Below are 24,115 nucleotides of genomic sequence, written 5' to 3'. Positions count from 1 at the left end.
CTGTTTTCATTACCAATTTTCCTAATTTCCAATTTCTAAACCCTATTTTCCTAATTCATTGCTTCACCTCTTATTCTTCTTTTTCAAACTCAACAACCTTATACTCTCAATTACACAATCTCGTTTCCTCATTCAATCACTTGCTCCATCAGAAGAACCCTACACCATCCATCATCCAATTTGGCAAGATTTTAGGTTCTCTTGTCAAGGCTAATCATTACTCCATTGTTGTTTCCCTTCATCGACAAATGGAATTCAATGGAATCGCATCAAACTTGGTCACTTTGAGCATCTTGATCAATTGTTTTTCTCAATTGGGTCATAACTCTCTTTCATTTTCAGTATTTTCCAACATTCTCAAAAAGGGTTATGAGCCGGATGCCATAACTTTGACTACACTCATCAAGGGTCTTTGTCTCAAAGGTGACATCCATAAAGCATTGCACTTTCATGATAAGGTGTTAGCACTTGGATTTCAGTTGAACCAAGTTAGTTACAGGACCTTGATCAACGGGTTATGTAAAGTTGGACAAACAAAAGCTGCCTTAGAAATGCTGAGACGAATTGATGGGAAATTGGTTCGACTTGATGTGGTGATGTACAACACGATTATTGATGGTGTGTGCAAAGATAAACTTGTTAACGATGCTTTTGATTTCTATTCTGAAATGGTTGCTAAGAGAATTTGTCCTACTGTTGTCACTTATAATACTTTAATTTGTGGTTTATGCATTATGGGTCAATTGAAAGATGCAATTGGTTTGTTACATAAAATGATATTGGAAAACATCAACCCAACTGTGTATACCTTTAGTATATTGGTTGATGCATTTTGTAAGGAAGGAAAAGTGAAAGAAGCTAAAAATGTGTTTGTTGTGATGATGAAAAAAGATGTAAAACCTAACATTGTTACTTATAACTCTTTAATGAATGGATATTGTCTGGTAAATGAGGTGAACAAGGCCGAAAGTATATTCAACACTATGGCTCAAATTGGAGTGGCTCCTGACGTTCATAGTTACAGTATCATGATTAGTGGATTTTGTAAGATTAAAATGGTGGATGAAGCCATGAAACTCTTTGAAGAAATGCATTGCAAACAAATTTTTCCCGATGTGGTGACGTACAATTCCCTTATTGATGGTTTGTGCAAATCGGGAAGAATCTCATATGCTTTGAAACTTATCGGAGAGATGCATGATAGAGGTCAACCACCTAATATAATTACTTACAATTCTTTATTGGATGCTTTATGCAAAAACCATCATGTTGACAAGGCAATTGAATTGTTAACAAAACTTAAAGACCACAATATACAACCAAGTGTGTGCACATACAATATTCTTATCAATGGATTATGCAAAAGTGGAAGACTAAAGGATGCGCAAAAAGTTTTTGAAGATGTTTTGGTCAATGGCTACAATATTGATGTGTATACATATAATACTATGATCAAAGGATTTTGTAAGAAGGGCTTTGTCATACCCCAATTTTGGACCGTTTAAAATCTCTTGTCCGTATTTTAAAATGGTTCACGTTCCCTTTTTATTCGTTTTTTTTACCATTTAAAATTCGAGTGTCTTGTCTTTAGTCATTCAAAAAGTTTTTATTTTTACATTTAAATCAACGTTCGCATTTCACAACAATTAAAAACCGTCTCACTTTCGTTTTTACGACGCATAGTTTTTTTTATCGTAACGATCACGTCAAAAAAGAGAAGGCCTAATCGTTTTTTTTTAAAAGGCGTCTTTTCTTATTAATCATTTCAATCGAAATTTCGGCAGGGAGGATACTTTGAAGTACCTCATGTCAGATTCCGAAGGGACTTTTTATTTTTTTTTATTATTTTATTATTTTTTTTTTATTTGTCTTTTTTAGTTTGTTTATTATTGTTTTATTTTATTATTATTATTATTATTATTATTTTTTTTTTTTTTATAAAAAAAAACACAACAAAGAAAAGAAGAAGACATACGTCTTCCCTTTCTTCTTTTTCTTTTGCTTTTCTTTTTCTTTTTCTTTTTATTCATTCTTTTTATTTTTATTTATTTATTTATTTGTTAAGCCTTTGTCCCCAAGTCTCAGCTGCAGGGGCATTTTGGTCTTTGTTTTGTACCAGAGCCAACCCTAGTTTGTCACTATAAAAACCCTGTCAATCATTGGGAAATGGGCCAGAAGTCACTGTTCACGTCAGAAAACCAGCAGCAATTCATAAACCCTAATTTTCTACTGTTCCAACCTTTTTCAAATCAAACCCAAAAATTACAAAGAAAATAGTATGAGTTTAGGAAGAACATTCATAGATTCATAGAAAAACCCAGCAACACCATAACTGCAGATACCTTATTCAATAACAACAACACAAATCCGAACCACAACAACACAAATTTGAACCAAAAGCAACACAAATCCGAACCACAACAACACAAATTCGAACCACGACAACACAAATCCGAACCACAACTAGCACAAATCCGCGCCGGAAAGCAAGGAAAGAGCCGCGCCGGAAAGCAAGGAAAGAGGCGAACCGGAAAGGAAGAGGAGGAGGCCGAACCGGAAAGGAAGAGGAGGAGGCCGAACCGGAAAAGGAAGGGAACGAAACGGACCGGATTCAAGCTAGGAAAGGAGGAGACCGGAAAAAGAGGTAAAAATTTCACATTTTCACTTGTAGATCTAGGATTTTTGGTGTTTGTTTTCGAAGTTTTGAGCTTGGATTCGAGTAGAGGAAGGGAAGAGGAGTATTTTGATGTAAAAAAATTTCAAAAAAAGCAAAAAAAAAAAAAACTCCGGCGCGGCGGCGCTCCGGCCGACCACCGCGCCGGAGCAGCTCTGGCCGCCCCTCTTCTTCTTCTCCGGCCGCGTGTGTTCTTTGTGGGAGGGGAGAGTTTCTCTCTCTAAGTTTAACTTAGAGAGAGAAGTGTTTTAATTTTATGTTATTTTTTTGTTAAATTTGCTTTTATAATGTTTTCTTTTTTGCCGGATCACACGCGCGCGTACTCATAACCATACAATGCTCCATCGCGTTAGTAGCCATCAGATCTGGATCGTTCCATGATCTGACGGCCACTGTTTGATCTGTTTTAAATTCTGTATGTGTTCTGCTGTGTGGACTGTGGTATGCTTTCTGTTTGAACCGTCAGATCGTTGATCTGACGGTCATTGTGCTTTCTCTTGTTATCTTCTCTATTTTTGTGGTTTTTTTTTTAAACCCTTGGATCTTTGATCCAATGGCTATGATGAATCCAGGGGTTTGAACTTGGACCATTGATTTAATCCAATGGTCCAGAATTAATCCTGCTGAGCCAATTTGTTTATTATTTTTATTTGTTATTGTTTTTACTTTTTAAATGCTGTTTTTTATTCTTTTTGACATTTTTACGTTTAGAAAAAAATTCCAAAAATGTTTTTTCTCACTATTTTTAATTTTCTATCATTGTTAAAAATCCATCCTTTTTTTTCCCTTTTAATTTGTTTTTTTTATTATTTCTTATATGATGATCTTAAATTTTTTATTATCTTAATTCTTGCTTATTATTTCTTATGTCTCATTCATCATAATATTCCTTGTGATTACTAACCATTTAATTTTTGTCTTAAATCATAGCATGCATATTCAATTTTCTCATCATTTTATTTTGTCATTGACTTAGTATGTATAAATAGGGAATTGATGTAATTTTATTTCTTGCATTTTATTTTGGCATAAAGGCCTTAGGGTTGTATTTAGGAATTGATGTAATAATGTAGGTAACACAAGCACCGACACTACCACATTTTATTTACCGCTTTCCGTTAGTTTTTTACGACGTTACGTTAGTTTTCACCGTTAGTTTAGAAAAATCATTTTTCACAAAAAAAATCAAATATGTCAAATTCAAAAAATATTTTTTCTTAGCAACATTTTCCCTTTATTTTCTTAATCAAATTTTCAATCAATTTTAATTCAACTTCAATCATTTTCAAAATTTAAAATCAATCAACCTCACTCATTTCTTTTATCTCATGCCTTGAGGCCTCTTTCTCTTCTTAAAACCATTTTCAAAAATCTTAAAATCAACCTAACCCACCAAAGAAATTTTTGAGTGGAACTACGTCGGTTTTGATCCCTTTCCCAAAAAGGGTACGTAGGCAGAGGACTCGTCCTTCCAAATCAAATAAAAATATACTTCTTCTCCCTCCATTCTTTCACTTAGACATTAGGCAATAATTTTTCAAATAAACAAGTAGTTTAGCACAAGATAATCTAGGTAAGAGGTTCCTATGGAATACCATAGTCGTTTAGGGTGCTTAACACCTTCCCTATTCGAAACCAACCCCCGAATCCAAAGTCTCGATAAGGGTTTTTACTCATTTTTTCCCTTCCCAAGAATAAAAATCGAGAGTTCAAAGATTGACGTTTCAAATCAATCAATGGTTTGATATCCGAAAATCGCGAGCACAGAAATGGCGACTTCACTGGGGACTTAGATCCTATGCGGGTTAAACCCACCTCACTTTCTTTATTTTGTGCTTTATTATTTGTTTATGCTTTGTAAATATTTTGCTTACATGTTTGCTTTATTACGTGAGTGGTGCGATAAGCTCTACACCCGAGCTTGAGGGAAACTTAAGATAGGACGGTGGTATAATCATAGTTCCATGCCAAGAGTACTCTTCGGTATTGGCACATGTGATAACCCCACTCAACGGAGGGATCTTGGAAGTATATGTTGTCAACGTGAGTACTCATGTTTGGCATGCTATTTTCAAGTGACCTTTGAAGTTGAGGACCTTTAGTCACCTGTAACCCATCTTGGCCTTTTAGGAACGTAGTGCGGTGGCTAATCGAGAGTACTCTTGAATTAGTTGATACGCGATACTACACCCAAACGAGACTTTCCGACGAATATAATTGGAATGGGAGTACTCCCGTCACCCGATAAATATTCGGAAGTGGTTAAAGACTTTGGGAACTTGGTAGAACCCTTGTTACAAGTGCAATCTAAAAACCTTAGTCCTTACCAAATGGCGTTGTTACCCTTTGACTCCAACATATGAATTTAACTTCATCATGCATACATGCATCCATCCATAAATATTTTTTCCATTCATCATTTTTTTTGAAGGACTTATAAAAGCTTTGTTGTAAACATTGTAGATATGAGGAACCTTAGGCAGTATAGTTTCAGGAGGCCAGATCTCTTGAGTTTGAGGAAGCTAGGGAAGAAAGTGGTTTGTATGGACGATTTCTACAAGCAACATGGAAATTTGATGGGTGTTGTTAAGACAGATATCGACGAAGGGCTTCTCAACGCTTTTGTTCAGTTCTATGACCCGGGCTACCATTGCTTTACTTTTCAAGATTACCAGATTCTCCCCACCTTGGAGGAGTACTCTTGTTGGATTAATCTACCAGTGTTGGACAAAGTACCTTTCAGTGGCCTCGAGGAAATCCCCAAGCACTCAACCATTGCCGCAGCTCTCCATCTTGAAACGGACGAAGTGAAAGCACATCTCATCACTAAGGGAAAACTTTTGGGTTTCTCCACCGATTTTCTTTACGAAAGGACCACATTCTTTGACAAAATGGGGGTTGCCTATGCCTTTAACTCCATCCTTGCCTTGCTTATTTATGGCCTCGTACTCTTCCCTAGCCTCGACAACTTTGTGGACATTAAAGCCATTCAAATTTTCTTGTCAAGGAACCCTGTCCCTACCTTATTAGGTGATACTTACCTCTCCATCCATAGGCGCACCCAGGCTGGTCGTGGAACTATCCTTTGTTGTGCACAATTGCTATATCGATGGATCACCTCGCACTTACCCCGAACTCCTCGCTTCACCACCAATCCAGAAAACCTTCTTTGGTCAAAAAGACTCATGTCCCTGACTCCAACCGAGGTAGTGTGGTACGATCGGGTTTATGACAAAGGAACTATTATTGACAGTTGTGGGAAATTTGCCAATGTACCCCTTCTTGGTATAGAAGGAGGAATTAGCTACAATCCTACGCTTGCCAGACGTCAGTTCGGATATCCCATGGAAGGGAAGCCGCTCAGCATCTATCTAGAGAATGTGTATTACCTCAACGTAGATGACAGTAAAGGCATGAAAGAGCAGGTTGTGCGAGCTTGGCACACCATTCGTAGAAGAGACAAGAGCCAGTTAGGGAGGAAGACAGGAGCCGTTCATGAATCATATACTCAGTGGGTGATAGATAGAGTTGCTCAAATTGGGATGCCTTACAAGATATCAAGATTTGTATCTGCAATCACTCCAGCACCACCCCTACCTATGACCTTTGACACCGAGAAGGAATACCAAGAGCGTTTAGTTGAGGCGGAACGTGAAGTACAAAAGTGGAAAGGGGAGTATCAGAAAAAGGATCAGGAATATGAGGCTGTGATGGCCCTACTAGAGCAAGAAGCTTATGATAGCCACAAGAAAGATGTGATAATCGCCCAGCTGAAAAAGAGTATCAAGGAGAAAGATGCCGCGCTTGATCAAATTCCCGGGCGGAAGAAGAAACGTATGGATCTCTTTGATGGGCCGCTTTCTGATTTTGAGGAGTAGCTCGGTTCAGAGGCTTGAGAGTCTTTCAGTTTGTTTTGATGTTTTTTTGTGTAGTTACGGAGTCTATCCCTTGGCTTTGTTGTTAGAAAGGGAATTATCTTGTTTTTCTTTGAAAGTTTATCCCTTGGCTTTGTTGTTAGAAAGGGAATTATCTTGTAATCAACTTTGTTTTTTTATGATTTGTTTAGGTTGGTATGTTTACAAAACTGCTTTTATAGGTCCTTCAATAAAAATAAAAAAAAATATATATAAAAATCGCATATTTTGGCATATAGCATATCATGCATCATATTGCATTCATAAAAAGTATCAAAATCCAAGTCTCATACTCTCCTCATTTCTGCCTCAGAAAAGCAAAGTGGCCCGGCGTATTCAGTACAAACCCGCTCGCATTCACAACACTCGAGCTCATATCAAGAAAAGGATGTTAGCGGCAGAACAGGAAAACGCTCAGCTCAGAGAGGAACTGGTTAACCTCAAGGGGGAGATGGAAAGAATGGCACTTATGATGGAAACTATGATGGCTGAGAGAGAGCAAGCAGCAATCTCCAATTCAGCTCCTGTTGTGGTTGTCACAGCTGCACCTGAGGGTCCCCCGCAACCATCTCCGACTACTACTACAACTATCGGCCTCACCCAGCCTCTGATAACTGATTTTTCTTCTGGTAATATGGCAACTATGGGCAACTCAGGCTTCCGTCCTCTTGGCCCCCAGGGTCCCTTTGCTACTCCTCAATATTCCATGCCTTCAGGCTACCCTTGGGGCATGCCGATTGCAACTAACGGGGTTTTTGGTCCAGGCGCTACTGAAATGCCTTTCGCACAGGGTCAACAGACTTCGGCACATTTCCAGATGAGTCAACCGATTCCTCAAGCTACCATGACTCAAGCAGGTCCTACTGTGCATGTTGGGCCACAACATGAAGAGCAGATTTATCACTCTGACAGTATAATGGGGGATGATAAAGCAATCGATTGGGAAGAAAGGTTCGGTGCTCTAGAGAAGAAGATGAGTAATATGCGGGGAAAGGAAACAGTCGTCCAAAGCATATATGACCTTTGCTTGGTACCAGATGTAAACATACCTCCAAAGTTCAAGATGCCTGTATTTGAGAAGTATCAAGGGGACACGTGTCCACAAAATCATCTAACTATGTATATTAGCAAGATGATAGCTTACAAGAATAATGTTCCCTTACTCATTCACTGCTTCCAGGATAGTTTGACTGGTCCGGCACATACCTGGTTCATGGGATTGAAAGGAGTCACTACTTTTGAACAGTTGGCTGAGGCCTTCATGCAACAGTACAAATATAATACCTATCTGGCGCCAAGTCGCAAGGAGTTGCAGTCCTTAACCCAGAAAGATAAAGAATCGTTCAAAGAATACGCACAACGCTTCATTCAAAAAGCTGCTCAGATTCGTCCTCCCTTGGATGAGAGGGAACTTTCAGATTTGTTCTATGAAACCCTGAGCCCTTGTTATTCAGAAAAGATGATTGTCTGTGCATCACAGAAGTTCACTGACTTGGTGGAAACAGGAATGCGTATCGAGGAGTGGGCTCGTAAGGGAGCAGCTGTTTCGGGAAGTTCTTCAGGTGGTTCTTCAGGAGTTTCGTCCAGTGGTAATAAGAAATTTGGGAATGGTTACCCAAAGAGGAATGCTCAAGAGGTTGGCATGGTGGCTCATGGAGGACCTCAGCCCGTGTACCCTAATCACCTCTTTGTTGCCAATATCACCCCACAAATGACCGCACCCCAGAACCCAAACTATCAACCACCAAGACCTCAAGGGCCTTCATTATACTATCCCCCACTATATCAACAACCATATAACCCACAACAACTCTCTCAACCACCCTACCATCCTCAACAACCCTACTATCCTCAACAACCATACCAACAAAGGCCATATAACCCCCCACAACAACAACCCCGTCCTCAAGCTCCCTACAACCAGCAAAATCAAAAACAACAATTTGACCCCTTGCCAATGACCTATGGAGCATTGCTCCCTTCTTTACTTGCACAGAATCTGGTCCAAACAATACCACCTCCTCGCATTCCGGACCCTCTCCCACGCTGGTACCGTCCGGACCTTCATTGTATTTACCATCAAGGGGCACCAGGCCACGATGTGGAGCGTTGTTTTGCTCTTAAGAAAGAGGTTCAGAAACTGATAAATAGTAAAGAGTTAACCTTCACCGACCCTGATGCTGTAGCTCAGAACAATCCTCTGCCTACTCATGGGCCTGCTGTTAATATGATTCAAGACGATCAGGAAGAGGCTCGCATTCTCTCTGTAGGTGATATCAAGACTCCTCTGGTACCGATACATGTGAAAATGTGTAAAGCAACTCTCTTCAACCACAATCATGAAGCTTGTGACATATGTTCGATGGATCCTCGTGGATGTATACAAGTCCAGAATGATGTGCAGGGTCTCCTAAATAGAAGAGAACTTGTGGTTACAAGGGAACCCGAGAGCAAGGACGTCTGCGTTGTCACTCCGGTATTCAGAGCCAGGAGGCCGCTGGTGATAAACCCTAACAGTACAAAGCCCGTTGGTACTCCCTTGGTAATCTGTGTGCCTAGGCCCACGCCTACTACTGCTCAGAAAGCTGTACCCTACAAGTATGAAGGCACGATTCTAGAGCCCGGAAGTGAGACAACTTCACCTGTTGCTGTGGATAATATCGCAGAGAATAGCCGGATTTTGAGGAGTGGCCGCATCTTTCCTACGGTGGGTCCGAAGAGTGTTAGTGTTCCGGTCGATGAGCCAGTAAAAGAGCGAAACGCCGGTAAAGGTAAAGCTGGGGAGCAGGCCAAAGAGTTTGACTTTGAGGATGCCGATGAAGTCTTGAAGCTGATCAAGAAGAGTGAATACAGGGTGGTGGACCAGCTGTTACAAACTCCTGCGAAGATTTCCATCATGGCCCTGTTATCAAGTTCTGGTGCTCATCGGGATGCCCTGAGGAAAGTACTAGACCAGGCATTTGTGGATTATGATGTAACTCTGGGTCAATTCGAAAGCATTGTGGGGAATGTGACCGTATGTAACAGTCTGACTTTCAGTGATGAAGATCTCCCGGCGGAGGGGAATAAGCATAATCAAGCATTATTCATCTCTGTACTTTGCAGAACGGACTCGTTATCCAACGTCCTGATAGATACCGGCTCTGCACTTAATGTGATGCCCAAGTCAACTTTCGACCAATTGGCATACTCCGAGGCTCCTTTGAGACTTAGCAAGGTGACGGTAAGGGCCTTCGATGGAACTAGGAGATCGGTGTATGGTGAGGTAGATTTACCAATTTCGGTCGGCCCACATGAATTTCAGGTTACTTTCCAAGTCATGGAAATCCAGGCTTCTTTCAGCTGTTTGCTCGGCAGACCATGGATTCATGACGCTGGGGCTGTGACATCTACTCTCCATCAGAAATTGAAGTTTGTAAGTCGTGGAAAGTTGATCACTGTGAGTGGCGAATCGGCCTTTTTAATCAGCAATTTGTCTGCTTTCTCTGTTATCGGTGGTAGTAGTTCGGACGGGCCATCATTCCAAGGGTTCTCTGCCGAAGAAAGTGTCGGTAAGATTGAGACTTGTATGGCTTCGTTGAAGGATGCCCGGAGAGTAATTCAGGAAGGCAAAACCGAAGGCTGGGGTCAGCTAGTGGAGTTGCCAGAAAACAAGCGTAAGGAGGGAATTGGTTTCCTTAACAGTAAGCCTGGGATGTTCGACCCTACCAGAGGTTCTTTCCACAGTGCTGGTTTCATTCATGATTCGCCAGAGACCAATGCAATTTTAGATGATGTATCTGGAGGAGTGACACCGGTCTTTGTGACGCCTGGAGGAGCTTGCTGCAACTGGATTGCTGTTGACATTCCTTCTGTGACACCCCGCTCTAAGTAATGTGTTTGTCTTGTCTCTTGTTGTTTTTTGTTTTTAAGAAAACTCCTTTCGTTCTGCCCAAGGCGAAAGTGAAATCATGTAGGGCTTTGTTTTGCTTCTAGTACTTTTATTACAAATAAAAATCGTCGTTTCTATCACGGCCTTTATTACTTTTTATTTTTTGTTACTTTTTCTGGAAAAAATGGTAATACAAAAATCCAAAAAAATCATTCTCTTTTTCTTTTAAATTTCAAAACCAAAGGTCTGCATTTACTCATTAAAATCAATCATGAATCATGTGCAGACTGAACATAAGTGAATCCGTTGAACACAGTGACCCCATGCTTTCTCCCAACTTTGAGGTCCCGGTTTACGAGGCTGTGGCAGAGGAGGATGAGGAGATCCCGAATGAGATCAAATGGATGTTGGAACAAGAAAGGAAGACAATTCAACCTCATCAGGAGGAGATAGAAATCATCAATCTGGGTACTGAGGAAGACAAGAAAGAAATCAAGATTGGGGCATCGTTGGATGTATCTGTCAAGAAAAGAGTAATTGAGCTTATCAGAGAATATGTTGATATATTCGCATGGTCATACAAAGACATGCCGGGTCTAGACCCTGATGTCGTTGAACACAGACTACCGTTGAAGCCTGAGTGTCCTCCGGTAAAACAGAAATTGAGAAGATCTCATCCTGATATGGCCCTCAAGATCAAAGAGGAAGTGCGAAAGCAAATTGATGCAGGTTTCCTAGTCACATCAGAGTATCCTCAATGGTTGGCCAACATAGTGCCTGTTCCAAAGAAAGATGGTAAAGTCAGAATGTGTGTTGATTATCGGGACTTGAACAAGGCTAGTCCGAAGGATAATTTTCCTTTGCCTCACATTGATGTATTGGTTGATAACACTGCTAAGTGCAAGGTTTTCTCCTTCATGGACGGTTTCTCCGGCTACAATCAGATCAGGATGGCTCCTGAGGATAGAGAAAAGACGTCTTTCATCACGCCCTGGGGTGCTTTCTGTTATGTGGTGATGCCATTTGGTTTGATAAATGCTGGTGCCACTTACCAGAGGGGTATGACAGGCTTGTTTGATGGTGCATTGGCCATGGTATCAAAAATGAAAGCCAGTGGTTGCATTCCAGATGCTAAAACTTTTGAAATAATTATCCATTCTTTGTTTGATAAAGGTGAATATGATAAGGCAAAGAAACTTCGTGAAATGATTGTAAGAGGTCTACTATAACAATGTATGTAAATAGGTAAGATGGCTTTCTTGTTACACATTGTTATTTTGAATTTATATTTCAACTTCATGTCATTGTTTTATTTTTGTTTTTGCTTAGCCTAATGAGAAACAAACATTTGCAGTTTGCTATTGTTGTTTCTTTTCTTAAGTGTGTTTATACTTAAAAAACGGAGAGATTGGTGAGTTTCAACTTGAGGGAAGTGGTAGAATATAATTGTTATTGTTGTCTTTGGATTTTACAACTTCTACTACACTTTCTCTAGAACACTGCAGAGTGTAGTGCGACGTGACTAGCGTAGAGAGAAGTCGATGAGAAGTGATTTATATTATTGACTCAAAACCGTTATTAGCTTCAAGAGATCTGAAATTTAAGCCAGGACCCTCTACATTACACAGAATGGAACTCACATCTCCTTGTGTTGCACCAGTATAGTTTAAATCTGCACCTGAATAGGGTGATATCGTAGCAGAAGTTGGCTGAAGATGATTTTGTGCCAAAGAAGTTACAAGTTCTAGACTCTTGAATATTATTAAAAAAAAATAATACTAACAATGTCATGACAAAAATGGAAAAGATGCTGAATGCTAGAGAATCTCTTATTTCTGTTTGTGACAAAAACATAGTTACAAGGCTGAATGCTGATGTTTGCAGCATGGAGGTGAACATCTACAATAACAACAGAAAAGATGCTTGCACTAGTAAGTGTTCATGTTCTATCTTTAATCCTTAAGGGAAGAATCAAAAGGAAAAGATCACCCTTCTGAATTCATACTGATTCCATGCATTACAGATAACGATTTTCACATAACAGTTTCTTTGGAATTCTTACTTATACTTCTGCATAATGATTCTAGCATTACTATGGCTAATGATTTTAGAATTCTACACCTAAGGTTGAATTGCTATGACCTGTGTTGTAGACGCAACAGGCACAAGCGTGGCCCTTAAGTTGCTGTGTACTTAAACATAAGAGAAGTATCGAGAATTGGAAAGGTCATGGAATTGCTACGAGGAGCACAGCATAGTGTAGATCTTGATGCTTGTAGGAAGCATGATTCTCTTTGTTGCACAAATGCAAACTTGTAATTTTGTATGATTTTAGGATGAATTGAGTCCCGCCAAAATCTAGTTACCTGACTGAATGGTATTAGTAAGGTAGCCTAGAATGCTATCTTTTATGCTTCTTTATTTCAAGAAATAATAAGGTTCTAATACTAGCATACATGATAAAAATCAATATTAAATTGTAACTAGGTGATGAGAGATTGAATAGCAAGTGAAGTGAATCAAAATTAATGCTTTATTCACACCACAAGATAATATGCTTGTAGTTTTAAGTACATTTTAATATGCTGTTATATCTCTTTGCCGTAGGTTAGAAACTACAAGACATAAATGAATTCAATGGAGATAATTTGATATTTATATATGTATATTTAGGTACACGAAGCTTCAGTTCAAAAAGAAGTGAAGAGCTACAATTTTCTGCAACTTTTAGCTGATATGCCTACTGTTTGGAAAGTTTCCCTACTTCATCAATCTCTAAAAAATTGGGACAATTATGTAGTGCTTATGAAACTTTTTACTGAATTTCTGAATGAGTCATGTACTAAGTCGATTCTTTTGCAACATGGCGTGTGAATGGTTGAGCTTTGAAACTAATGTTAAATTTTATTATTGGAAGGATTATATGTTGTTTGACATGATTGAAATCTTGCTTAAATGAAGTCTATGTTTTGATAGAGGTGGTGTAAATCGTAGACTTAGAGTTGCATATGATGCATTCACTTTGCTTAAAATTGGAGAGGTTAAGGCTTGCTGTGCATAGAATATATTGGCAACAGAGTGTATAGGGACTTGCCATCGCGAAGCGCCACCGTCCACCAGCCAGAAGCACCACCCACTGGCCACTGTCATCGCGGACAGAAGTACCGTTGTGAATAGGAGCGCCACCCAAATAATCAACACGGATTTGGAATTCAATGTATGAGTTGTATTGATTTGAATTATCACTACTGAAGGACACAAATGTTGTGTGTAGTAATACAATTTGAAAAAGACATGCTTGTAACTAACTAAGTGGGAAGTGGCTGTACTAGAATTTATCACGAGGGGAGAACTTGTTCTATCTTTCTGCTAAAATTAAAACTTGTAAGATTTGTTATTGAACGCCGCTTATAGTCTTGAAAAATTCTTTTCTTTTACAAACATATTAGTTGAGATGAGCAACATCTCTGAGACTAAGAGCAAGATTTCCACCAAAAAAAAGAAAAGAATGCATCCAAGAGTCCTATGATAGTGTAGTAGCAGAAACACTTTGTCTTGCTTGTGATGCATAGAAAGCATTTTACATGACAGTAGCACAAGAAACTACAATTGAGCTAGCGTGACAGTGATTTTAAGTCAATGTTTCTTCAAAATGTACAAGTACAACAGATTTAAGGTCATCGACCATGATCTGGATCGTGGCATGAAGATTTTCTATGTTAAGAACCTTCCAAATGAATGGAAGATAAACGAACCTTTGAGTCTTCCAGGGTAGCATCGAGTGTGAAGAATTGGTCACATAAGGCCATTTCTTCATCCGCTTTTCATCGAACCTAGGGAAATCAACCTTTGAGATACATGTCGCATAAGGCTGTTGGCAACCATTGTCGCAACTTCATTTGTGAGATTTGTTTTGGTGCGATGAGTGCTCATCTTGCTATGTTGAGTGATTACAAGTTTGCGAATTTCTTCCATCCTGACACTTAATTTCTCCGAACATGCGCTAACTTTGCCAATGATGGGTTCACTGGTCACCATCTTGTGCCACATTATCACTCAGTATACCAATTAAGACCGAATTGGACTCAGGGAGTAATTCCGAGAATTTCGATGCTGAAAAATAGAGAGAATAGCAATGGAGGTTATAGAGTATCTTTTCTAGGGGTTGATGGTACTCTGAATCATAAGGAGGGAGAATGTGTGGAATGGGAGTTGGTGATGGAGGGGGGTGAGGTTGGTTGAGCAGCACTGGAAGGAACAAGGGGTCCTTGTGTAAATTTTAACCGTTATAAAACTAAATATGAATAAATCATGGATCTGGTGTTGGCTTCACATAGCAGAAAAAATTTCCTACACCTGACAGTTGAGGGATCCAAGGCTACTGCACTCTTGAACCATCACTTTCTCGCTGAGGCGTAGCTCAAGTGGTTGAGTTTAAGACACTCGAAAGAGTTTGAGAAAGAGATCAAGAACTCAAGCTCTGACTACCAATAGAATATTCGAACAATTAATATTTGTCTATAAAAGCTATAAATTAAAACATGAAGTAGGAAGTAAAATATGTTGCCTCACAAGTCACGATGTAGCACTTATTATGCTACTTGAAAGTAGATTGGTATAGCATACACAAAAAAAGTGCAAGAAATATCAATGTCTATAATCCAAAAATTTATTGCTTATTGGATAAGAATGCTTGTCTAAAGAGGTAACAGGGACAAACAACAATGAAAATGGATCCAAAACATTAAACGCAAGGTATAATTACACGAGTCAATCTCATATTTTACGAAGCGAACATTGCTCGGTCCCTATGAAGCACGGACACAGACACGGACACCGGACACGACACGGACACTGACACGCCGACACGGATAATAATTTGAGAAAATGACATAATACAGTGTAATTATAAGTGTCGTGTCGGACACTGACGCGTGTCCGACACCAGGACACGCCTAATTCGAGGAGTGTCCGTGCTTCATTGAGTCGGTCCAAATGCTGTTCCGCTGGCAGGACATGCGTTGACAGAGTTCAAAATTTCTTTGTATACATGGATTGCAGAACAGATGATAACACTTCAAAATCACAACCTGCCAAATACAGATCAAACTCTTAGATAATGCTGTTGCGATAAATTTTATTTAGACTTTTCCAAAGTTCAAAAAGCTTAGTCTCCATAAATGCTAGTCCAAAAAAAGATGCTGAATCAGTTATGTACTTTTCCATCTCAAAACAATTACAATACCAAAAAAAATAGCGTGCGTTTGCAGAAAATAGCTTAATTGAGCGCTTAATCGATAAACTATACCAGGTAGCTTGATTTAGCTCTTGCTTGTAAGCTACAATAAAGAATTTGTTTAAATAAGCTAAAAAAAACTTTTGAATAGGTCATAAGTTATTTTTAAGAATGCATCTAAATAAAAAATATAAATGCTTACGAAATGAGATGGTTAAAATAAGCTCTTTCAAACACTCCCAAGTTAATTTAACCATAAAAGAAAAAACTAAAGTTGGATAAGTTGGCCTGTTTTTACCTCCTTTGGACGGTCAGAAAAGACAGTACACTTGATCATGTTTTTGCAAACTCTTATTTCTTCTTCTTCTTCAAGTTGCTGTACTACGGTTTCTCCAGTTTCAGAATTCAGCTCAGCAATTTGGTTGTTCACGTTCATTAGTTCTTCCTCCAGCTTCTTCTGTGAACTCCTGCATGACATAATTGGATGAGTATGTGTTGAGCCAATTGAGAGGGCATTTCATACGAGATAATCATTTTTCAAAGTCAATCATATTATCAATCACATCTCGTGTTTGAACCCTGATGTGAATATTTCTGTTTAAAAATTTGTTCTGGATCCAGACTTGATCGACTGACTAAGAGAAAAATACCTTTTGCTATCCAAATCCTTCTCTGAAGCTGAAGCAACAGACATGAGCAATTTCAACTCCTTCTCAGCATCAGACAATTCCCACCGGGAAAACTCTAAGGCGGCTGCAAGGTGTTTTTCATCTTGAGTGCATTTAGTGTTTGATATAATGCGTTCGATCTGCTCAGTTCAAATAATTGTTTAAAACAGTGAGCAGCAACACAGTTGTTTAGTGAAATATCAAAATAAAATATATAAGTAGGGGGCTAAGTAGCAAGGTTGATAGGACATGTTCTTCACTAATCCACCAAAACTTGAATACAAGGGGAAAATGAAGGAAATAACAAACATTTTGGAGACTGGAACTAGTATGACATTATCTGCATTCTGTTAATAAGCAAAGAATTTAACATCTTGTAGCAATGAGAAAGAGGTTTTTTATTAACATCTAACATAAAATTTGGAAAGCACAACAGATAAAGAAAAACACAAAGGTAAGACTTACCAATGTTTTTGAAGTCTTCATTCCCAAAACCTGTTCAGCACATTTATTTGCAAGGCTCTTCAGTTCGCTTGTCCGCTTCAAAACAAAGGAACCAATAAACCTTAATGCTTAAAAAGTATGTATGGTATAAATTCAAGGACAAGAACCAACCTATAAACTCTTGCAGAATACTTCAAGGACAAGTCATTAAATTCAAACTGGTTTAAGTCAACAAAAGATATTCCAGTGGAATACTTAGAATTTAGGTTGGGTCTAACTCAGCCCTTACAAACTGGCTTGCAAGGTGATGACTGCGTACTCAAATAACTTCTTCGAGTTGATAATATCCCTCACATGGATCTCATGAGATCTTACAGGATGGAGAAAATGAGGCCCGACAAAAAGATCGCAAGAGTTGGGACTGTACTTTGTGACGACCTCTTGAAGCGAGCAAGCTAATCATGGTGCACATTGCAGGGATCAAACAGGACAATACGAACACATGAGAGTCCATGTAAGAAAATATTATCAACCCGAAGAAGCTATTGCGGGTTCGTAAGGGTTGATTTATGCCGTACCCAAATTCTAAAAGTACCACATTTTATCATTTACTAATCATATTGTTTTATATATACAGTAGGCATGATTTATTACAACCAAATTGGAATTTTTGCATTCATTTCCTATAAATTAACATGCACACATTAACTGTCAGTTTCAGTAAGCATATATTTATTGGAATCAACTAAGTCAAAACAATTTTCCTACCTTTTTTCCATACCGCTAACATTTGAGTGAATCATTTCATAAAAAATTAATAACAAAAATTAAGACAGCTTATTAGATTTGCACTTCCAACCTCTACACTATGTAAAACTAACTATACAAAGATCATCGACAGACTCAAATTATCTAGATAAATTGCTGTAAAAGACCTATCACAAAGTCGGTGACAAAGAAAATGAAAGGGAACTTTGTGTGAATAACCTTCCCACTCAATTTCGCTCTTAGTGAATGTGCTTTCTCACGCAAGGATACGGCTTCAAGTGCTGCATCTTCTCATCGCTTCAACTGTGCATCCATCATTCCCATTTCTTTAGATAAAGTTGAAGCCATAACACGAAACTCAACTTTGATATCTTTTGTCCCTGAAACATTTAATATTGTAAGAACCAAGGAGATCTAAACATACTCACTGCAAATCTAAATAGAGAAATGTGATACTCACTGAAATATAAGGAAATATGGAAATCAATCCTCATAGATCTCCTTTGTTTTAAGATACGAAAATATTAAATTCATGAGATATTTCCATAATATTCTAACACCAAACCATTCATGAAAATAACAAAAGATGAACAACATGCTAAAGATATTCTTTGTACAATTCTAGCAGCCAGAGATGCCCCAACATGATTTTAAGGTAAACCCCATTTTGATACTAGAAAGATTTTCAAAACATTTTATTTGTCCCTCAAAAGATTATTACATGTTTCAACAAGTTGGTTATTTACAACAAAATTATTACATGTTGGGGCATTAGGATTAGGAAGAAAACAAAACCAGACGAAGCATTAGGATTAGGAAGAAGGAAATGAAAAAAATGTGAAACTGCTCTAAGATTCTAGAGCAGTAGAAAATGAAACTTCAAAACTCCTTCCACTATTTAACTAGAGAATTTGTCTAAGATTCTTCGGTTTTCATTTACACTTGTAATCCTTATTATATATACAAGGATTTCATGTATACACTTAGACGCGCAACATCGTTAAAATGTGTGGATTAATTGAGCAACCAGGAGATACAGGGTATTATGAGACATTTTCTATATATAAAAAAATTAAAATAAATAGAAAAGTAAATAACAACTTCCTTTTTAAGTTTTTTTGTCAAAAATAAAAAATTTAATTTTTAAGTCTCTTAAAAAAGAATACATTTTAAGTTGTTTCCAAAACATTTATGTCCTTTTTGATTTTAAATATAATTATATTGTGTTTTTATAGTATTTTTCCTTTTTAATTTCAAATATATAATCATCCCAATGTTTTATAGTATCTTTCATTGTATAGTAAAATTTAAATAAAATCGGATTCTTTTGTAATCTTAACAATTAATTGTGATTTTTTTATAGAATTTTATTTGTGATTCTTTTAACGTAATCTTAACAATTAATTGCAATTTATTGTTTTACCTTTTTTGAATAAATAAAGTTTATAATAAAGTATATTATAAAAATAGTTCAATGGACTAAATTAATGTCATTAGTCAACAACCATATCTTCAAAGAGTTATAAGACATATTCCATAAGAGAGAGATAAAAAAGTTGATAAAATCAATTATCCTTAATTTTTTTTTTAGTACATCAATTATCCTTTAAGTATTTACCAAATAACATTTCATATCATTCTTCAATGAATAATCATTTACTTCAACAAATGAAAAACATTTCATGTCCCTCTTAATAGAATTTTAATTAATTGTGATTATTTTTACATAAACAATTAATTGTGCTTAATTTTTTTGGATAAATATGTTTTTAATCCCAAAAAAATCATGATCTTTTAAGTTTAGTCCTCTTTAAATTTTAATGATAAGTTTAGCTCTTCACAATATCACAGTTCGTAAGAATAATCCATATTATCCTTAAAAAAATGGTCCATATTATTGTTTTTTTGAGAGAAGAATGGTCAATATTATTAAACTTTTTACAAAATTTATATTTTTAGTTCCCAAAATAATCCATATAAAATAAAAATAAGGGCTAAAATTGATTATTTTTTAGGGACTAAACTTGAAATTGTGATTATATAAAGACTAAAAGCATATTTACCATTTTTTCATGAGTAAATACATCTTATCATAAATTATATTTAAAAGAATCAATTCAATGTGATGGTCAGCAACTATGTGATTCAGAGAACTCTAAGATATATATATATATATATTCCATCAACAAAAAAAAAAAATGAAAAATAAAGGAAAATTTTAAAAGTAATCAACAAATTCAATTTTAAATCCCGTCAAAATATCTCTTTTAAGTCATGTTCAAATGACACATATATGTCTTTTAACATTAACAGTTAATTGTAATTTTTTTTAGCTTTCTGAATAAATAAATTTTATTAAAAAACACTAGTTCAATGGGCCAAATTAAGGTGCCTAGTCATCAACCATGTGATGAGTTTTTCTATTCACACCCTATATATTTCTGGTTACACCCAGTTTTTTTAATTTTTTTTTATAATACCAAAATTGTCCTTTTATATAAATTTTCTTAAAATCTTAATTTCATTCATTATCACTTTAAAATTCCACTCTCTTTCACCCACCAACGATCAAACAATCTTGATGTTCAATTAATCTCTATCGAAGATTAAAGAGTGAATCAAAATATCTTTCATTTATACTCAATTGCATATAAATAAGTGAATATATATATTTTTTTTTTCAATAACACTAGTTTCAATTTTCTTCTTCTTGTTGAGGTTAACTTAAATTCAGTTTAAGTAGGTTCATGTAAACTTAGTTTACATAATCTACTTAAACTTAGTATTGATATGGTAGGCTTTAATTCTATTTTCTATTATAGTCAACACTTATCACCACAAAATAACAAAACAATTAATGTCTTTTAATTGTTTGATTTTTTTTCTTCTTCCATTTTCTTACTCAAATAACATCATCATCTATGTATGTCCATGACAACAAAAACTAACTACAATGAAGATGATTATTTTAATTTGTCGTTATTTATATAAGAAAATAGACAAATTTATTTATTTTTTATGCAATTATTGTAAATGAATTAGATATACGAAAAGACCAGGGTTACTTCCTCTATCGTCTTTTTTTTTTCGTGACAGATTAGTATAAAAATATGCGTTTACAAAAAAATATAAGAAAAGATCAGGATTATGATGAAAAAACCAAAAAAAAATATGTCCTATAAAAAATAGTAACGGGAGAAGAATAAATATGCTATTCTTTAAAAAAAAAATATATATGCAATTTTTTTAGCGTAAAAAAAAAGTAAAGGGAGAAGAAAAAAATCAATGGTAGGATAAAAAATTCTTTTAGCGTAAAAAAAAAAATGAGTGAATCTTGAAATTTTTAAAGGAAAGAATTTTAAGTTAACTCTCAAAAATTCTTTTAGCGTGGAACAACAAAAATAAGCAATGGAAGAAGAAAAAAAATCAATCAATTAAAAGACATTTATTGTTTTGTTATTTTGTGATGATAAGTGTTGATGACTACAATAGAAAATGGAATTAAAGTCTAACATATCAATTAATCTAAGTCATTAACCAAAATTGGAATTAAAGGTCAAGATTTAGAGTAAGATATTACACTTACTCTTGGAGTTAAAATATCCCTTGATTTTCAGAGTCAAGTTAAATGTATTCTGATAGGCAATAGGATTTGAAATCAAAGTGATATTCCTCAATTGAAGGGCGTGGCGATATCTCTAAAATTAATAGAGCAGGAGATAATGTAATTAAATAATAACTTTTTCAGATAAACCAAGAGCATGAACTTACATCAAAGTGGAACAATCTAAATAATATTAATTACTAGATTATTTTATTTAATTACCATCTCTTATAGTACAAATTCATAACTACAAAGTTTTTGAACTTATAAAGGGAAAGAAATTCAAATTATTAGGTTCCAACACAATAATCAAATCACAACTCGTGAAAAGTTTGAGCATGGCGTTTGTGTATTCTCCTGGGGTCTGAAACTAAATACATATATGGGGACAAAATCTATTATTTAAGTGATTCTAACACATTTACAATATTTTTGTACACAACCTAGTTCAAAACCCCTATTGCAATACATTTTTGGACACTTAGAAACATGAACACATCTAAGACGCAACGCTGGAATGAAATGAAAAAAAAAAATATAACTAAAATGGGATGAAATGTTCTGTAAAGAATTAAATACTATAAAAAAGTATGCTTAATTGTAATTTTAGCCCTAAATACTTTACAATCTTGATTTGGCTTCCTATAAAAAAAAAACAATTTTGCCCTCTATGTATAGCCCATTTTGCAAAAGTGGTCTCTTCCTTTGAATTTTACCAAGTCAATGATTATGTGGACACATTCTTAGATGACAGGGACGTCATGTGTGATTATTTTATTTTAAAATTAAAAGAAAATCCAACTCATCAATGATTAAAACAAAAATAAACAAAAACTCATTTATCTTATCTCTCCTCTCCTCTCCTCTCTTAGATCTCTTCTTCTCTCTTCTTCTTTCTCTTCTCTCTCCATTAAAAATTAATAACATCAACAATCAATCAATCATCACAAATTAAAAAACAAAAATCATCACACATAAAAGCATGAGCTAACTATTTTCCTTAAATTTTGCTCAAATTAAGAAAAAAATATGGAGAATAGCAATAATACATTTTTGCTTCAATTTCATCATCAAGCCCATTTTTAACAGTTGGAAATTAAAGAACAAGAACATTGTATACTGTACTTTAGCCCCCAGTCAAACCACATATAGCCACGGTTCAACCGTGGCTAATATCCAGAATTTCTAAAACAAAAATTTCTTCATTTTTTTTCATAATCAGCACAAAACATACCATGGCATTAGGCTAGCGCCTCACAATATATACAAACAAAATTCCATAAACATGAACCTGAAAACAGTGAAAAAACACACCAAGATTGGTATTCTTCATCTTATTGAAGAACCTAAAATCAACATCTTTTTCTTTTTCTTATTTATTAACCCAGATTGGTGAATCATATTCAGTATCGCATATCCGAATTCATTTAAACTTGCATTCCCATGTTCATTCAGATTCAAAATTAATGGAATGGGAGTTTTTCTTTTACCCAAATTCGAGAATCTATTCTCAACCCTTTTTAAAACTCGAAAATATAGGATTGTTGTTGATGTTAATGTTGCGGTTGAGGAGTTGTTCATCCATGAAAATAGTTACTTATTTGTGATTATTATTGCGGTTCTTCATTTTCTAATGGAGATCAAAGAGAAAGAAGAAGAGATATGAGAGAGGAGAGGAGAGAGAAGAGAAAGAAGGAGTTTTTTTAATTATTATTATCTTTTTAATCATTGATGAGTTGGATTTTCTTTTAATTTTAAAATAAAAAAATACATACATGGCGTCCTAGTCATCTAAGAATGTGTCCACATAAGCATTGACTTGATCAAAATGAAAGGAAGGGGCCACTTTTGCAAAAGGGGCTAAACATAAAGGACAAAATTGTTATTGTTTTTATACGATGCCAAAATCGCAAACTTCTGAAACATTGGAGGCCAAAACTGAAATTAAGCAAAAAAAGTGAAGAATTAAATTTGAAAATGGATAAAAATTGGCTTACCGTCAACGTTCGTTGAAAAAAGAAATAAGGAAATAAGGATAATCATAACATAAGTAAACTTGACAATTTCAACCATATTTCTCCTCCCCACCCTTTGCATGTACCAAATAGTTTTTTTTTTTTATCACTTTATATTTTAAAAAGCTAATCGTCTCCTTACTCTATTAAATAGATTTTAGTATTTTTGGAGTTGTTGTTTGTTTACATTAATTGTCTCTTCAGTAGATCAATGTGTTGTGTCTATCCATTTAGCAACACATAGTAATAAGGTCACATAAAATGTAACAATCATAAGAATTTCTTCTGTTTTTTTACTAAATTCTCATTATATTATAACCTTTCATGATAGGTGAAGATAAACCACAAGTATTTTTATATTTTTGAAAAAATTAGAGTGCAAAGGCATTACATGGAATATATCATTTATAAATAGCAAACTAGTGATTAAAAAATAACTTCAAAACTTGAGAGGAGACAGTTGAAACTTAAGAATAAATCATTTATAAAGGAAATTAGGATGGCAATTCCTATTTGTAAAAAGTTTATCTGAAACAAAAGATGAGATTAAATTCTACCAATACATATATTAAAATAAAATATACAAATAACAAACTCATTTTAGAGGAAATAAATTTTCTTGACAAGAAAATACTTAGAGGAAACTTAGCTCTTAAGATTACCATGAGGAAGGCTCTTGACAATCTCGTTTGAGAATTTCTTCTCAATGTTCTAAAACCTTTTGTTTTCAAACATATTTTTTACAATTGAAACAAGTCCATCCTTAATTGTGTTAAACTATCCATGATCATTAGTGTTGGGTATTTGTATTGGCTGCATTGTTGCAAAAACAAATATCCTTGTTTTCTAAGTTGGAACCAAAGTTTCAACATGTGTTTAGGCGTCTCTGGAAGATGTTGGATGCGATGCTTCAACATCCTG

At 35.7% G+C, this 24,115-nt stretch overlaps 2 protein-coding genes across 5 annotated transcripts; one reads left to right on the top strand and one right to left on the bottom strand.

Moving 5' to 3' along the window:
* Nucleotides 1–6,829: 6,829 nt before the first annotated feature.
* On the top strand, nucleotides 6,830–11,688 carry LOC112420185 (uncharacterized). Its single transcript, XM_024778866.2, has 2 exons — nucleotides 6,830–10,458; nucleotides 10,746–11,688. The coding sequence occupies exons 1-2, from the start codon at nucleotides 6,977–6,979 to the stop codon at nucleotides 11,686–11,688; spliced, it is 4,425 nt and encodes a 1,474-aa protein (XP_024634634.1). The 5' UTR covers nucleotides 6,830–6,976.
* Nucleotides 11,689–15,184: 3,496 nt separating this feature from the next.
* On the bottom strand, nucleotides 15,185–23,318 carry LOC11438680 (E3 ubiquitin-protein ligase BRE1-like 2). 4 transcript variants are annotated; one of them, XM_024778382.2, is made up of 6 exons: nucleotides 23,177–23,318; nucleotides 16,979–17,955; nucleotides 16,829–16,903; nucleotides 16,346–16,503; nucleotides 15,994–16,162; nucleotides 15,185–15,549 (listed from the first exon to the last, which is right to left on the bottom strand). In XM_024778382.2, the coding sequence occupies exons 3-6, from the start codon at nucleotides 16,847–16,849 to the stop codon at nucleotides 15,415–15,417; spliced, it is 483 nt and encodes a 160-aa protein (XP_024634150.1). In that variant the 5' UTR covers nucleotides 16,850–16,903; nucleotides 16,979–17,955; nucleotides 23,177–23,318; the 3' UTR covers nucleotides 15,185–15,414. The 4 variants fall into 4 exon arrangements, with proteins under 4 accessions (XP_024634150.1, XP_024634151.1, XP_024634148.1 ...); XM_024778383.2 differs by having other exon boundaries at nucleotides 17,795–17,955; XM_024778380.2 differs by adding an exon at nucleotides 21,162–21,273 and having other exon boundaries at nucleotides 16,829–17,955; nucleotides 23,177–23,296.
* Nucleotides 23,319–24,115: the final 797 nt, after the last annotated feature.

The sequence above is a fragment of the Medicago truncatula genome, chromosome 3, assembly GCF_003473485.1.
Source record: "Medicago truncatula cultivar Jemalong A17 chromosome 3, MtrunA17r5.0-ANR, whole genome shotgun sequence".
Lineage (NCBI taxonomy): Eukaryota > Viridiplantae > Streptophyta > Magnoliopsida > Fabales > Fabaceae > Medicago > Medicago truncatula.
The sequence above is the reverse complement of the archived record's forward strand: the minus strand, read 5'-3'. Positions and strand labels throughout refer to the sequence as shown.

What these genes read in the sequence shown, in the direction of transcription:
- LOC112420185 (XM_024778866.2), top strand. Translation starts at nt 6,977, where the DNA reads ATGTTAGCGGCAGAACAGGAAAACGCTCAGCTCAGAGAGGAACTGGTT. An exon ending in TCTGTGACACCCCGCTCTAA is followed by an intron (nt 10,459 to 10,745) that starts GTAATGTGTTTG and finishes AATCATGTGCAG; the next exon opens with ACTGAACATAAGTGAATCCG.
- LOC11438680 (XM_039831381.1), bottom strand. Translation starts at nt 16,849, where the DNA reads ATGAAGACTTCAAAAACATTG. An exon ending in AAGGATTTGGATAGCAAAAG is followed by an intron (nt 16,163 to 16,345) that starts GTATTTTTCTCT and finishes TATGTCATGCAG; the next exon opens with GAGTTCACAGAAGAAGCTGG. An exon ending in TTTCTGACCGTCCAAAGGAG is followed by an intron (nt 15,550 to 15,993) that starts GTAAAAACAGGC and finishes TGTATTTGGCAG; the next exon opens with GTTGTGATTTTGAAGTGTTA.